Source organism: Brassica napus, chromosome C2 (genome assembly GCF_020379485.1).
Source record: "Brassica napus cultivar Da-Ae chromosome C2, Da-Ae, whole genome shotgun sequence".
NCBI lineage: Eukaryota > Viridiplantae > Streptophyta > Magnoliopsida > Brassicales > Brassicaceae > Brassica > Brassica napus.
The window spans coordinates 48,366,418-48,383,625 of NC_063445.1; the positions used below are offsets into that span (position 1 = coordinate 48,366,418).

General features: G+C 32.7%; 1 protein-coding gene and 2 long non-coding RNA genes across 26 annotated transcripts; all 3 read left to right on the top strand.

The window, feature by feature from the left end:
• Positions 1–1,425: 1,425 nt before the first annotated feature.
• LOC106428567 lies at positions 1,426–4,003 on the top strand. 23 transcript variants are annotated; one of them, XR_007319435.1, is made up of 8 exons: positions 1,426–1,713; positions 1,795–2,195; positions 2,307–2,396; positions 2,521–2,596; positions 2,707–2,930; positions 3,027–3,263; positions 3,359–3,555; positions 3,654–4,003. It is a non-coding gene; the product is annotated as an uncharacterized LOC106428567 (long non-coding RNA). The 23 variants fall into 23 exon arrangements; XR_007319433.1 differs by having other exon boundaries at positions 2,314–2,396; XR_007319425.1 differs by having other exon boundaries at positions 1,477–1,713; positions 1,795–1,907; positions 1,997–2,195; positions 2,314–2,396; positions 2,521–2,930.
• Positions 4,004–5,325: 1,322 nt separating this feature from the next.
• LOC125581715 lies at positions 5,326–6,638 on the top strand. The gene is made up of 2 exons (XR_007319437.1): positions 5,326–6,004; positions 6,106–6,638. It is a non-coding gene; the product is annotated as an uncharacterized LOC125581715 (long non-coding RNA).
• An 8,527-nt stretch (positions 6,639–15,165) lies between these two features.
• LOC106452911 (cyclin-B2-4-like) lies at positions 15,166–16,922 on the top strand. 2 transcript variants are annotated; one of them, XM_013895105.3, is made up of 6 exons: positions 15,166–15,264; positions 15,396–15,450; positions 15,535–15,661; positions 15,749–15,811; positions 15,897–15,945; positions 16,445–16,922. In XM_013895105.3, the coding sequence occupies exons 2-6, from the start codon at positions 15,396–15,398 to the stop codon at positions 16,703–16,705; spliced, it is 555 nt and encodes a 184-aa protein (XP_013750559.2). In that variant the 5' UTR covers positions 15,166–15,264; the 3' UTR covers positions 16,706–16,922. The 2 variants fall into 2 exon arrangements, with proteins under 2 accessions (XP_013750559.2, XP_048604414.1); XM_048748457.1 differs by having other exon boundaries at positions 15,198–15,259.
• The last annotated feature ends 286 nt before the right edge of the window (positions 16,923–17,208 follow it).

The window sequence follows — 17,208 nt, forward strand, 5'->3', positions numbered from 1 at the left end:
TTGATTTGGTGGAAGCTGAGATAGTTTCTCAATCTCAGCCTCTCTCTGATGACGGCGACTCCACGGGAGCTTCAACCAACCTGTCTCTATTGCAAATAAATGAGATGGTTGAAAAGGTAATTTTTTTTATTAATATTTTTTTTTATAATGTCGATTACTTACTTGTCCATATTTACTTACTTTAAATATTTTTGTAGGCGGTTCCTAAAAGGAAAGGAGGCCGTTTAGTTGGGTTGGCCCGTCGTGCTTCTTCGTATCCGGCATCTTCTTCGCAAGCTCCGTATGCCGATCCCATGATTCTCGAGGAGCTACATGACAAAGATGAACGGATTGGGGCATTGGAGGAGCAGAACACCACTATCCTTTCGGAGAATGCCACTATCCGTTCGGAGAATGCCACTATCCTTGCTGAGTTGGCATCCCAGAAGAAGTTCAACACCGAGATTATGCAGAAGCTAGATCGTTTGATGTCTTCGAGTTCTTCTTAGTTTATTTCGGCTTTATAAAACTTTCGGAATGTTTTTTTTTTCTATTTCGGTTTGTATGAATTTTAAACTTTATGAATGTTTTTTTCCTATTTCGGTTTTTATGAATTTAAATTTTATAATATTATTAGTTTTAAATTTCCAATTTTTTAAATTTATTAATATCAAAAAATATATAAAAATGCAAAATTAATTTGTAAAAAAAAAAGGGTATATACCGACGGACAACGGTCGTCGGAATATACCGACGGACATATATCCGTCGGAATTTACCGACAAACCCATTTCCGTCGGAATATACCGACGAACGTGGTTCGTCGGTATATTCCGACGACCGATGTCCGTCGGTAAATTCCGACGCCTACAGTTCGTCGGAATAAACCGAGGAACCACGTTCGTCGGAATTGTAGTTTTCCGATGAACTCCGGTCTTCTGTAGCCGCATCGTAATATCGTCGGAAGTTCGTCAGAATGACGTTTCTTGGTATTCGTCAGAAAGTCGTCGGAATTTCTGACGAAATTCCGACGAACGTTTTTTTTCCGACGAAACGATACCGACGGACGGGTTCGTCGGAATTTCGTCGGAATAGACCGATTCCGACGAATTACCGACGATTTCGGCCATCAGAATCCCCCTGTTTTCTTGTAGTGTTGACAGGTAGAAATGTGGATCAATTCTACTCAACTATGTGTTCAAATTTATCAGCTGAGTATGATATATATTTAGCCTATATATATTGTATGCTAATCAAAGATTAGTTAGTTTAATTTTTCTTTTTCTTTTTTTTGATATTTGAATATAGAAAATGCATAACAAAAATAATATTTTTTTTTGTAACCTGACTTATAAAACCAATCAATTTGTTAATTTCAATTATATGTTTATCATCTATATATATATATCTTTATATATAAAGAAGGGTTTCTTTCTCTCCTAGAGTGTCCACATAGGATGCCACATAGATAATTCAGTTCATGGTTTTTTGACACGTGTCCAACAGGAAAATAGCAGCGTTTCATTAAAATTTAACATCTTGGTCTCATCCAACCCTACGGCTGCGACGAAGAACGTGGAAACGGCTGTATTCATAAGCAGAGGAGGAGAAGAGGCTTCGATGGACGACGAATCATATATACTCCATATGCATATGGCTCATCTGCCGTTGCGTCTCTGGCTTCACCGATGCGTCTCCGGTTTCGCCGCTGCGTCTCCAAATTATCCCTCTTAGGTGATGGTTTATTTGACATCTGATTCGACCTGCTTCACCTTTTTGTTTCTTGCCTTTGACTAAATTTGATTTCGATTGCAGATGAATCTCCAAAGCGTCACGAAAACTTAACCGAAGGCGTCAATCTTAAACCTGTTTCCTTCATGTCTCAGTTCCATAGATCACGACCTGATTGTAATTTATGCGCTTCTTGGGTTAGGTTCTATCTCTGTGAGTTTTGTTTCTAACTCACATTTAGATTTGTAAAATTGATGTTTCAATGAAAATTTTGTTTTGTTCTTAGTGCAACAAGCGAACCTGGAACCATTGCTTTTATTTCATTTTGAATGGTGCTTGATTTGTGATTTGACGAGTGATTAGATAAAAGGATGAATGCTTTAATCACTTTGTGTTTCCATGGTCATATGTTTCTGCAAACGAAGAAGTATTGTGTACTACTTTATATTAAGGAGAAAATTTTGAAGAAGCTATCTAAGCAGCAGGTGTGTTCTAGACTGTCTTTTTACAACTGTTCTAGACTTTCTTTGTTTTCTTTTCGTTTCAATAAAATGGGTTTGTTCTAAAGCTTGATCCTTTATATGATCTTGACCAAGCTTTAAGGTTTGCGTGTGTGGACCGTGGTCAGACAGAGAATAGCTGTTGTAGTCAGACAGAGAATATATGTTGTGTGAAGTGTCCATTCTGTGAGTGGTTTGCGTGTGTGGACCGTAATGTTCCTTGACGTGAATCTATGAGCAGTGAAGAGTTTCAGATTCTTCAGGCTCATAAAATATATCAAGCTGATATCATATTGCATCGCTTGGCTAGGTAGAAGAGGCAGAGACGGTGTCAGCAATGTCGTGTAATGATTTTAATTTCTCAAGGCTGCAACCATGACTTGCCGGTAAGACATACACCCATAGAACGTTTCATATCTATATAGTGTTTGGCTTTGTGGTTTCTTATATCAATGTTGAGATATCTCTTTGTGTTCTTTGTATGTGTGGGCATGAGTTTTGCTACTGTTGTGGAGTGGAGTACAGTGAAGGACAACAGAGTTGCACATGTGCTTTGTGGTGGATTGTTGCAGGAAGTTTACAGAGGAAAGCAAAATACGGTATGCTTGGAGCAAATACGCTGAGCTAGAGAGGTCTCTTGCTGAGACTGAACTAGCTAGAACTATCTTTGAGCTTGCAATCTCTCAGTCAGCACTTGACATGCCCTAACTGCTATGGAAGGTAAAATATTCAGTCCAATAGATTCAAAAAAAGTAAAATATTTCTCAGACTTTGAATTGCTTGGATCATTGAAATTTTATTTTATTTTTGTGGCAGACGTATATAGGTTTTGAGATATCAGAAGGAGAATCAGAGAGGACGTGAGCTTTATATGAGCGACTATAGGACCACACAAGGCATTACAAGGTGTGGCGGTGTAGGTTAGTTTTGCAAAGTTTGAAGCTTATGCTGCGGATCAAGAAGAAGACAAGGAAGAAGAAGACAAGGAAGAGGAAGACCAAGAAGAAATAGTTGCTATTGAACTAAAAAAAGAGTGCATCAGACGTGCCTGAGGTAGTTTTAAAACTACATGTTATATGAATTTTGATTATAACCTTGAGATATATATTAACTGCTTTTTTTCTCTCTATATTCTTTCTTCTGCTCAGCTCTTTTCGAGAGAGCCAACAGCTACTACAAAGACTCTGCACCAGAGTTGAAAGAAGAATGAGCTACACTATTGGAAGACTGGCTTAACATGTAGACCAACTTTGGTAATCTCGAGGATGTGAGTGTGGTACAATCTAATCTCCCGAAGAATCCCAAGAAGAAAAAAAACAACCACTAGAGAAGATGGGTCTACAGAGTACATTTTGCAATTCATATATCATTTTTCAAGTTTGATATCTTTCGATTTTGATGATCGAAGGCTTAATGTGAACATTTTGTTGGAATCTTTGGCAGGTATGAAGAATACATTGATTACCTATATCCAGAAGAATCGCAGACAACAAATCTCAAGATTCTTGAAGCTGCTTACAAGTGGAAGAAGCAGAAACTTGCAGCTTCTGAGGAGGATTACGATTATTACCAAGTTTCTTTTGAGTTATATCAAAACTGTGAGTTGATATTTTTTGGATTGTGTTAAAACTCACTGTTATTGTTGTTTGTTTATTTTGGCATTAGACCTTTAGGTTTGTGTTCTCTGTACATCGCCATTGTTGTTATGTTATAGTCACTAACATGTATCTAACAATTGCTTAAACTTTTGGTTTGTCCTCCATGGTGATTTGAATAATGCTGATTTTGGAATATTATATGCTGCCATGTATGCATTAAATTTTGTCTTTGTTGGTTTTTGATATTTTTTTTAAACTTTCAGAGTATTGACTTGAAATTCCATTTTGAAATCGAATTCAAGCCTCATGTTGTTTCTGAATTGAGTGGTATTATAAAAAAAAAGAATTCCAATGTAATTCTGCCATTAAAACCTTATATTTTTTTGTTTAAATAACAAACACAAATTTCTAACAATGTTTATAGTAGAAAGATGACATTGGTCACACTTTTAACTTCGTCTCTCTTATATAAGATTCAATGCGAGGACATCCATATTTATGAGTTTAATATTCATAATTTGCCTAGATTACAATTTTACAATTCAAGTTGCTTTGACACCATCTAATAAAATATGTTTTCATTTTGGATATTTGATACGATTTGTACGAACAAATAAAAAAAAATTTACACATCTATAATTTAGTGAAAAATAAATTATTTCTTTATAAAAAATTGCATTTGAAAAATTGTAATAACTAAATAAGAATTGAATGGATAAAATATTAGAAAAATTTATATAGATAGAAAAAAGTTATGTAATATATATCACAGAATCTTTGTAAAGAATAATAATACAATATTTTTAAAGTTGTATATGAAACTCTCTATATGAAGTTTTACAACAAATGTTTCTTGATTTAGCTTTTGGCCATTTTTGACCCGCTCATCAAGGTTCATTCTTTACTATTCCTCAAATTCAAATTTGGCAAATTTAGTTTTCTACCTCTTTAGATATCTTTATTGTTCTTTCTTAATAATTTGTCTTTTGAGTCAGAAAATGAATTAAGATATATTTTCTCCTGGTTTATGTTCGTATAGATAATAAATCGAACTCCAGCATAAAAATTACAATATTGGAATGTCATGTCTTCCTTATTATATTTATTCACTGTACGCACATGTTTTCATGGGAGAGATAGTAGAAATTCAGGATCTCAAGTCTCCGTCACGATGATGACACCAGGCGGAAGAAAGTATAAAACCAACTACAACGCTGAGAACGGTGAAGAAGTTGAAATGTTAGAAATTCCAACAAAATACCTTCTCATTAATATAGAAACAACTATTGTTTTTTTTTTGGACAAACAACTATTGTAAACAATCAAAACATATTTTATCACGTATAATTCCTCCTCACATAAAATTTTCTAAAAGACAAAAATCATTAACATATACATTTTTTGCAAATGCAAACCTAAAACGCCAACGACAAAATCATAGAAAAAAATAATAATCTAAATTAGAAGTAAAGTATATCCCGCCCGTAGGGCGGGCCGATCCTAGTATATATATAAATAAGAGATTATCTTCTTCTAGGATGAGCCACGTCACTAATTCGCTTAATATGGTGCTGACAGGTGTCCAACGCGGCCAAAACACGTCGTTTCATTAAAATTTCAGGTTGAAGGGTTCTAGAATCAGGTGTTTTCGCAGCCCGAGTAGATGTAATCACGCGTAACCCTAATTCTAAAGAATCGAAGAGATGGAAATTGTCTCTCCCCTTGGTTCAACGGCAGTGACGTCTGAGTTTCTCCACACTATCTGAAACGGTCCGAATTATGACGGTGTTTCTTATTCTATAAAAGGGTAAGGTTTCTTCCTTGTATAGCATCCTCACCATTCGTAATGACTCCATAAAATCTTTGTTCGTCTTCTCGCTCTCTCTTTTCTAGCGGAAGAGAAACATCAACTACATCAACCCTGTCTGACTGCTTCAGCTTTCGTCTCCTCTTCTCTCATGTAACTCCACCAAATCCACTCTTTCTAGGGCTCGATTGCCCTGCCTCTCAGTTATGAACCTTCTTCCTCTTTTCTTGAACACACCTCTTTTGATCGGCGGCGGAGAAGGCTAAGTCTGCAGCAGAAATGTATGTCTCCGATCTCAGAAGCACCACGCCGTCGCTAGAGACTGTTAACAACCTCCGTAATAGTCTTAGACAGAGACTCCTCCAGACTCCAGCTCTTCGATAAAGATGGTTTGTGCTTCTCTTCTTCTTCTTCCCATCTATTTGTAGTGGTTTGAGATTGTTTATTCTTAGACCTGTTTTGATTACTTTAATATTGAATTTTGACAAAGGCCAAGTACTCGATGGCGCAGGGTCGTTCTCCAGTGAATTTCAGAGCGGATCTGGTTTGTCGTCACGCCAGAAAGGTGAGCGAGAAGTTCCATCTTATTGGTTACATATATTCTTATGCCAAGTGTATCTTTTTATTCCTCCAAGTATGCATATTTATGGAGTTTTGTAGCTTTTCATTAAGTGGTTAGTGTAACCAATCTGTAAAGCTTCATTCTTGGAGGAGTTTAAGTCTGAACGTTCTATAAAATTTGAATAACAGGCCCGGCTACAACTTTCTAATGTCCCGGTGCAAAAAAAAAAAATTCCAGTAATTGTTAAAAAAGGATTTGGATGCCTTGACAAGCCATTCATAGCTTCAATCAAGACGGTAATGAGACGAAGGCATACTGATATTGAATTAAAGTGGATAAAAAAGTTAGAAAAGGCTCTGGAGACAAGTGGAAATCATTTTTCAGATGTTGCACATTCTCTCAATACTTGCCCATAATTGTGTTATTACCTCAGTTGTCATGATCTTAAATTAAGTCTAATACTTGCATTTCACAATAAACCATGAGAAAACACCTTATGATGTTAAAGCTGAAAAGCACAAGATTGACTACGAGAAGAACATGAAAAGACTACAACAAAAACTGATAACTTCACTTTATAAATTGGTTGTTGTTGAGTTTTTAAAAAAACACAGTAGACGTTTTGAAAAATGACACAAGAGGTTAGTGTTTTTTGGATTAATCTTAGAACAAAAGCTTAGTGTTGTTTCCTCTCATTTAGTTTCATGTCCTTTTGATTTTTGTTCAAATTTGTTTCAACAATTTCCAACGTAGCCTTCAAATTTCAATAATTCACAGTGTAGAGGTATGGAACAGATATGAGAAAACTATAAATGGAAAAAATGGAAGCTACAACCCTTTGGTCATGTTCTATCTACCTTCAAAATGCGGAATTAAAGGTTTAAAACCATGAAATCTCAAATATAAAATATTGGGTAGATAAATTTGAGTGGCAAGTCTCACGCTATAAAAACATGTTAACATGTTTGATGAACAAAATTTTGTCAGTTCATTTGCTATCGTGTATCTTATATCTAATTCTTGATCACATCATGAATCAGAATTACAATATAAAAAAACTAAGAATGCATGCATGCATCTAATTCTAGAAAATATAGCCATTTGGTTCATTTTTTATAGAAAAATGTATCTTTTTGGTACTTTTGTGTAACTTTTTATAATATTTTACAAACAACATTTTAAGATGTGTATGCATATCATGATATCAATGTACAATACAAAAACCCAATTAACCAACCATTAATTAAATAGTCAATTTTAATACATGTCTATAAGTTACGGGAAATCATAATTACAAAAAAAATACTGAAATAGTTATTAACCCCAACGATTGGATATAAAAAAGTGGGTTATGTTTTAATCTGAATCAAAAACTCGGATTTCACAGTAATAAAAATAAATTATTACAAATTTGACAATCTTATCTATTTATCCAAATAGATGAAAATAAAATTATTGGATCTTTGACATTTTTATGCATACAAAGAGCATACAACTTTTGAATGTACATTTGTGTTCAACTTCTAATTTTTTGTTATAATTTACCTATTTATATCCAGTTATAGGTTACAGTTACACAACCAATTTTATTTTGAAAATAAATATACTATTTACAAAATTATGATCATATATTTACATGCAGTGAAAGCCAATAACTCAACAATTTGTTTTGTTCAAACTACTAAGTAATTATCGAAAAAATACACTAATTTTTAAAGCTTTGCGAGATATTGTAAATTTGACATTTAAAAAAATTAAAGATAACTTTTAATTATGATATGCATTTTAATATTTATATATACATCACGAACATAAATTATATACCATAATAATTTAAATTAAAAAATAAATAAAAATCTGGGCATAGCCCTGAGTGCCCCTAGTTTAACATATATTAAATAGTAGATGAAAAAAAAAATGGAGAGGAAAAGGATTCCCTCCATAACATGGGTCGTTCTCAATTCTTTATGCCACAAAAGTTTGTCATATTGTGGCTTTTGGGCTCTACTTTGAAAGAGAGTGAACATTTATCTCCCATCACTTTTTTTTTTTTTTTTTTTTGTAACTGAAATCTCCCATCACTTGTACATAATATTCTCACGAGATCAATAATTTGCAGCTTCCTATCTGGCTATTTCCTAAACCGATAACGCAACTTTAACAACGCCAAGTACACACATAAACAGTCTCCTTTTCTTTTGTTATATTTTCATATCAAGTAATTGGGGATTTTTTTTTCTTGGCTTAAATAAATCCATCCCTGTTAAGAATTACATTCATTACATTAATATTGTTTGCATGCCATAAAACTCGTCGTCTAACTTATAATTTTTTTACGACATGTTCCACCAGAATTCGACATTACAACAACTACATGATATATATATATATATATATATATATTAATTTAGTATATGAGTACATATATAAATAAATGCATGTAATTTAGCAGCATGGTAAAAAAAATATTGGAATACAAGCTAAGAATTTTACAAAAATAAATTGGCAATGAACGTATCATCCTCAATATAAATATATCTATCACATATTATGATTGTAATGGATTTCAATTGATAGCCAACTCTTATGAACTTTGCAGCAAATAAATTTTGACTAACTAAACCTTGACACTATTGCCTTTATTCATCCCCACACATTACATATATATCTCTACAAATACTAATTAGGGTCGGACATCTATAGCTGCTTTCCAAGAGTTCCATTCTCATCCCCATAAAAAAAGCAACACTGTTTATGTATGGTCTACTACTTAGCATGCTTATCAAAGTAAAAGGAAGGAAAGAATGAACGTTGAGTCCACATTTTAATGATATTTATATAATCTTTATATATATATATGTATATATATATATAATCATAATATTTTGAAAATGAAAAATAGAGCACATAGCTTTTTTTATTATTCGAGACAAGAATAAACGTCATAGTTTTGATACTTTTTTGGTCCACAGTTTTGATACTTAGAAAATCATTATAAAATTTACACAACATATATATATATATATATATATATATATATTGTTTCTTTAATTATATGCGATATTTCTCACTAAAAACATTAGATTATAAATACATTGTAACCCGTGGTTTATATTTTTTTTAAAGCGTATGGAAATAATTATTTGCAGTGGTATATACACACATATAAAGTTAGAAAATATAAGATATATTGTTATAAGAATAGGTGATTCACATTGTTTATTTCATTAGAACGTTAGCTCTCATATATTGAAAATATATCTTTGGATAACCACTTTCTACTATTCTATTGGTTTGAAAGAGGAAGTGGTTTTTGAACAAAAAAGAAAAAAAAGAGGAAGTGGTGATGGTGACGAAATGAATTGTATAAATCCGATTATTTTAAAAACTATTAAAAAGTTTAATCCAAAGATGGAAATGATTAGTTATGTAACAGAGCTATTGTTAAGTGGCAATTGATGGGTTTTGTTGTTGGATGAATGGCCCAGTTTCCCAAAGAGATTTATAGTTTATTCATTTGTTATATGAATAGAGTGAGAGGTGTGCATCTTTTCCTACTTTCCTCCTCTTTACATAATCTCATCATGCCAAGTAGAGCGGACTCTGCCTCCAATCAATTCCAACAACTTTTCGTCGTGTTATAAGAGCATTCCCAATGAGAAGTTCCTCTCTTGAAATTTTTAAAATACATATATATGTACGTATATATAAATAATACTCCATTCGACATGCTCTAATGTATTCCCATTTGAATTCTCGCGACCTTGCACATATATAAAGTTAAAAATATAAACAATAAAATATTGCAGTTTAACATAAATTTGCAAAAGTTGATTAATCAATACATATCTTTTTTTTTTTCAAATCTTAATTTTCTTATGATCTGAGGTTTCGAGCATTAAAATCTTTACGTACAAATTACAATTCATTTTTTTTTGTGTGCAACCAATTCTTTTTTGTTTAAAATATACATGTATCATATAGGAATTGAGATGCTAATTAAACCTTTAATAACACACACAAACCATTAATTTATATGCAACGACGTGACAATTATCTTTCTTTCTCTTTTTAACAGGACGTAAAAAAAAATTAGCAAAAAAAAAAAACAGGACGTAAAAATTATCTTTATATGTCTTTTGAATATGGGTCACATAATGATTTAATGGAAACCAATCACAATACGGCGAATCATATATTGAAAGCATATATGGTATTGGATGATTATGAGTTTCCACTTGTAATTACGATTATTATATCATGTAGCCCAAATGATCACCTATATCGTGAGAAATGTGAAACTTTATAAGTTCAGAAACTTTCCTATGATACAATAAGAAGGTGGCTAAATATTATAATCATATCCCATTAATTACTATATATACTAGGATCTCTGTGTTTGATATACATAATTTTGACATCCCTTATATATTAATTTGAGAAACATTACAACATTGTTTTGTAGTCATGTATCACCCACCATGAGAATGAAATTCAGAATTCTTAAAAAAATAGGTTGGTCCATTTTAACTTATATTATGTTTTTTATTAAACTAACTATTAAATTGATAAATAGTGTACAAAAGAATATTCTCGCATTTTCCTTAAATAAAAGCTACGGAATTACATAATATGATTAACATATATATGACAATTAATGATTATGAATAATAAATTTTTGATAATAATTTTTGTATCTTAGCTCTTTTTGTTTAATTTTATATTATTAAAATATATTAAACAACCACATTAACCATATAAAAAATTAATTTTTTTCTTATATGTTATATTTTGAATTTTTAAAACGACTATAAATTACAAAAAACGTTAAATGTCTCACTAAAATTTGTGATCAATGGTTTGACATTTTTTGTAATAACAATATACAAATGATCATAAATCGTATGAATATGAAGTCTCATTTATTAGACATTCATATTATATATTAATATAGTTTAAAATTAAATTATATAACATAGAAAATACTTAAATATGACAATTTTAAAATTTTTATTTAAAAAATATTGAGACCTTAATATTTTAATTTTGAAATTTCCATTCAAAAAATCGCACATTAGAAATTTTGTGTTTATCATATGAGTATGAATTCTCAATAATAAATATTTATATTAAAATATAGTATATATCTATATACATGTCATTGAAATTTAGTTATATACCATATAAAATAAATAAAATGATTGTTTTAATTTATTTACCAAAAATTATCGTAAATAAACAAGATGTATTGCTTTAATTTATGTCTTTACTCTAATTTAATTATATGCATAATACTTAAATGAATAAAAATGAATAATAAAAAAATTATTTTTATATATAACATTCATGCCGCACAATTATATGAAACATTAGAAATTGCGCGGGTCTTAAACTAGTTATTATATATTGGATAAAACCAAAACACATAGTAATGTGTTCAATTTGTATTATATTGTTAAATTCAATTGTCGTAAGTTAGTTTTGTTTCTTCCAGCAATGTAATATTGAGTTAAGACAAATAAATAAATATTATGAACACGATTTTAGAACATTTTGTTAAACCAAAAACTTCTATTTACAAAACAATTACCTCGGAGTTGGAGTGGAATACACATATAGGGTTAGGTTGTAATTAATAAATATGTAGACAAGACGATGCTGATGGATAAATGTTAAAGCAAAATGGTTTTCTACAAGAAATTAACCAAAAGAATGTTTTCGATCGTACTTTCTAATAAAATTTGATATCTTTTGATCAAAAATATCAAAAAGAATTTTATATACACTTTTGTCTACTGCAGAAGGTTATGCTATTGATTTTGGGTATTAGGCCGCTCCCTCATCAATCATCATCATGAGTTTGTCTTTTATTTTCCAAAACCCCTTCATCATACAAAGTTAACCCAAAAAAAGACGAAATTGAAAAGAAAATCCTGTAACTATGATCCAGATATTAGGAAAGTAATCCGTTTATTTAATTATAATTATATAATAACTATTCACAAGAAAAACTAACAGAACTTAATTTTATAACATGCTAACAATATTGTACCATGAAAAGATAAGAAGATAAATCGAAAATTCATAAATGATCTGTCCCACGTGTGCAAAGAAAAGAACTTGATCATTCTAAAATCTGAATTAGAGATGTGAAAATGATTTGTAGATGTTGTTGAATTGCTTGGGATTCCTACAACCGTGTGGGCACCTCACTTTAGAAACTTGAACCCGACTTTTGTAAAACCCTAACTTTTTTTGTTTGTTTCTTTCGTTTGTTTTCTAATCTTTTACTTATATGGCTTTTTTTAATATATTCTTTCGTGCACGCTCTCCCTATGTCCACAAGCTTATAGGTATCCGATGCCTATCTTAATCTTAGCATTGCTTGATTAAATTTCTGTTACTTGGGCCTTAATCATCATAATTATAGATCCAACTATATATATTTAGCTATGATCCAAAGAACTAATTGAGTGTCTTCTATATGTTCTAATATATATATATATATATATAATATATATAAATGATATAGGTTTTGGACCAACTATACATGTAGAACACTAGCTGTCGTGTAATTTAAATTATCAGTGATCAATAAAAGCATGTCTGATGAAAATTAATATGTGATAAATTCACTAAAATAGCATCAATTAATTTGATAATCATAAAGAAAAATTAACATTGAGTTCAAAGTTTCTTTCATACTATTATTTTGGGGATTTTTTTTATAATTTCAAATGTAAACATCTTAATGGATTACGAAAGACAAAAAAGTAGGATTATTTATACGACATAAGTGCATAGTTTAAGGTTAGTTGTCACTTGTCGGTTTTGACCATTTGACCAAACAGTTTTATTTTTTGTTTTCCTAAACATAGACCGTTTGGCCAAAGAGTTGCGCCGCTAGTAAAATGTCGAATCAAAGGTAACACTATGCCACTATGGTATCCAATATCCATTATCAAATTTATCTTTTGCTATGAATAAATATTATTAAAAAAATATATATATATGTGTGCCCGCGCGCGCGTGCGTGTGTATGTGTTAAGTTTTTGTATTAGAGATGATTAGTTTGGTTCAGTGAAATCAGATAGTATAAAAAATGAAAATAATGAAATTTATGTGTTTCTATAAACATAAGTATCATATATTAATGTATGAACAAAATGAAATATAGTTTATTACGCAAAGACAAATGACACATATGTATTACAATCAAATAATAGTGTAAAGAAAAGAAGAATGGTCAATGGGAATGGAGAAGACTGCCTCAGATTTGGTGAGAATGTGTCAGGCATCAAAGAAAGTGCTCACAACCAAACTCTAGTTTATATAAAGACCTATCTACTTAATTACTTCTACTCTCCTTTAACAACTCTATCCATAGATCCAGATTTTTTTTTTTTTTTTTTTTTTTTTTTTTTTTGTCAAACCCATAGATCCAGATTAAATTTGGAATCCAATGAAGGTTTATTTCATCTTTATATGGTAAAACATATAGATAATGGTTCATTCCGTTAGTTTAACCATTTTAATCTGTTCTTAGGCCATCTTTATCGCAGGATCTTATAAGGAATTTTTAATTTAATAAGGTATTAAAAAAAAAGAAAAAAGGTAATTAGTTTTTTTTTTTTTTTTTTTTTTTTTTTTGTCATCAAAATACAGACTCATACTGACTCTGTGAACCAAACTGGGTGATCTGCATCCATGTGAACGACGAAAGACGATTGATTTCGAGCACTGCGTGCTAGACTATCCGCCTTTGAATTGTGCGTCCGTGGTACATAGATGAGCTCTGATCGGGTGAAGCTCTCCCTCAGGATCTTGATATCTTCCAAATAATTTGCAAAAGCTGGCCATTCCTCTGGTTCCGAAACCATCTTCACCAGTTGAGAACAATCCGTTGCAAACGTCACTTGAGATTGACGCAAGTTCTTCATACATTCCATTGCCCATAATAATGCTTCCATTTCTGCATGGAGAGGCGAGAGAGTAGCCCTCACATTTCGAGCCCCCAACAAACCATCAAAACCTTCCAGAGTACTGAACCAACCTTGTCCTGAAAAATTAAAACCCTCCTTCCACGAGCCATCCGTAAAACACCATCTTCCTGGGATCGCCGGCAGTACCGTAGCTGCTGATGGTAATGGTATCCTCTGATCATTCTTTACTTGTGCCTCAGCCCACAATGTGGATTCTGTTTCAGCCAATTTTAGCGTGTCCATAGGATCCATGTCCAAATTACTGAAAACCTTATTATTTCTACCTTTCCAAATGTACCAAAGTATCCATGCAAACTGATGATCTTCCATCTGCGGAAAAACTCTCCAGAATAGATGATCGATGTTTGTAAAGAGGGCGCTCGTTGGAAAAACATCTGGATTTGATGGTATTTTCGAAAGGGCCCAAACTTGAACAGCTGGAGGGCATTCAAAAAACACATGGTTTATAGATTCCTCGGGAGCTCCACATCGTACACAACCAATATCCCCTTGCATTCCTCTTGCATGTAAATTTTTCCGAACCGCTATGCACCCTGTCACCAATTGCCATAAGAAATGTTTTAGCTTTGGTGGACACCTTATTTTCCAGCAGTAAGCCTTCAAGACATCAACCGTTGGCCCAATCAGTAAAGGTGGCCTTTCTCTGTCAGGATAAATCCGTTCCACTTGATATCCTGATTTAACCGAATATTTACCATTTTTCGTAAAGTGCCATCCATCTTTATCCACCTGTTGAATCCTACTTAGTGGGATACTTTCTATTAGTTTTGCATCCTGAGGATCCACCAAAGTCCGAATTGCCCCTAAATTCCATGTTCGCGAGGTAGAGTCAATGAGAGACTCTACTGTAAGGTCCGGGTATAAATTGTGCAAATAAAAATCAACACAATTTATACCCGGACCTTACAGTAGAGTCTCTCATTGACTCTACCTTACAATTTATACCCGGACCTTACAGTAGGTAATTAGTATAAGCAACGTATCTTATTTAGGCGACAGAAGAAACGCCTCTTGATGCCACGCGTCGCTTTCGTAGTGTTTTGGGGGGAGAAAAAATCAGTTTGAAGGGGAAGAAAAAAGTTTGGTCTCGGTTTCCTCCTTCTCATCTCCACGTTGATTTTTTCTGGGTTTTATGATTTTTGTTCAAGTCTTTGATCAGGTTCTTTAATCGCATCAAAGACCCAATTTTTTATTTGTCTGCGTGATCATCCTCAGATGGGTGGATCAGACGAGAACAAGCACGGAGTTATCGGACCCATGAATCCACAAGGTATGATTGTATTCAAACACGAAACACTAATCTTTTGGTTTGGTTCTGTTTTTGATTGACTTAAGCGACTTGTTGTTGATGAAGGTGGTTTACGTGGAGGAAAGGTGAATCCGGCGAATGGGCAGACACGAAGAGCACTCAGTAACATAAACAAGAACATCATCGGAGCTCCGGTTTATCCTTGTGCTGCCAACAAGCGACCGTTGTCTGAGTAGGTTTATAAACAGACCCTTTTTACAAAACTGTGTTCATTTGTTCTAAAGGACTAATTTTTATTCTCTCTGATTTTTTTTTTCAGGAAGAATGTGATGTGTAACAAGAAGATTCCACCACCTGTTCCAGTGCATCGACCAATCACTAGGTCAGTAACGACTTCATTGCATCCTCTTTCAGTCTTCTTTTGATTTGGAGATTTTAATTATTGATTTTTTTTTTTTTTGTTTCAGAAAGTTTGCTGCTCAATTAGCTGAGAATAATCCCCAAACCAAGAAGGAGGTAGCTTTACATTATTGACATCTGTTATAGTGAATGTGTTGTTCTGTGTTAATATGCATGATGAAATTGATAGAATGGTAAACAAAATGTCTTTACTCTTATCATGAAATGTCTTTACTTGACTCAAAAACTTTGGCTAGTGGTAGATTGAGAATTGATTCATCGTTTATCTCTTGCTTTACATGAGGTTTCACTTTGTTTAGGGATGAGAAGAAATCAATTTGGTTTTATGTTGCATAGGCTTTTCTTTCTCAACGGAGAGCAAGATCTGTCCTCTTTTGTTCTGCTGGATCTTGGTAGTTTAAATATAGTTATATTGCTAGTTTTGGTTGAGCAACCCTGTTTCTAGACTTTCAGGATGTGAAAGTATCATACTTGTTGAATTTTGGGATTGGTTGTGAGTAGAAGTCATGATTTTGAGATGCCTAGCATTTTGGCAACATTGTTCACTTTATGTGTATATACGATCTGCATTATTGACCCTTTTTGTTCTCAACAGGTAGTGATGATGATGATAACACAAGGAGGAGATGAGGCTGTACTTCATATACTAAACCGTACCCGTGAGCTTTACAGGCGTAGAATCCAAGAAACAGCTATTGTGGATCAGCTGGATTCTATATTTGTAGAGTGTGCCATTACAGAAGCACAGCCTCTTGGGCACGAGCCAACATCATCAACAGACCTAAATGGCACCAGAGAAAGAGTTACAGCGGATGCTCATGGGAACTCTATCCTGGAGAAAAGCGTACTGGTGTAGTAGTAATATGTGATACAAGGATGCTATTTTGTTTTGCCATGACATTTCGCTTCTGCTGTAATGTGTTAGTTGATGTTGTTGATCTTTGAACGCAATGGGAAATGTATAACGCTTGCAACTTTGTCTCATGCCTCAGTATCCCATAGACTTGTAATGTTTCTTATGCTTGTCAACTCATTGTGATGAATGCCTTGATCCCTGGTTGATTGTGTGCCAACTATAATTTTTTTTTTAAGAACCCTTTGTTAAGAACTTTGCAATGGAGCAATTAAATGTTGGGGTTTCTTAACTTTGTCTCTTAAGTCATTTTTTGTACTTAAAAGTATTAAAAAAATAATAAGAACCCCTAATATGGGTCTTTGCAATAATCATGTTCTTGTATAACCTAGCTAAAAGATTGTGGAATATAGATAATATTTTAATATATAATGTGAGGTGGCACTCATTTAATATGCAAAGGGAATGACCCCAAAGCTTGAAGGGTGTGTTGGAGTAGGACCAAA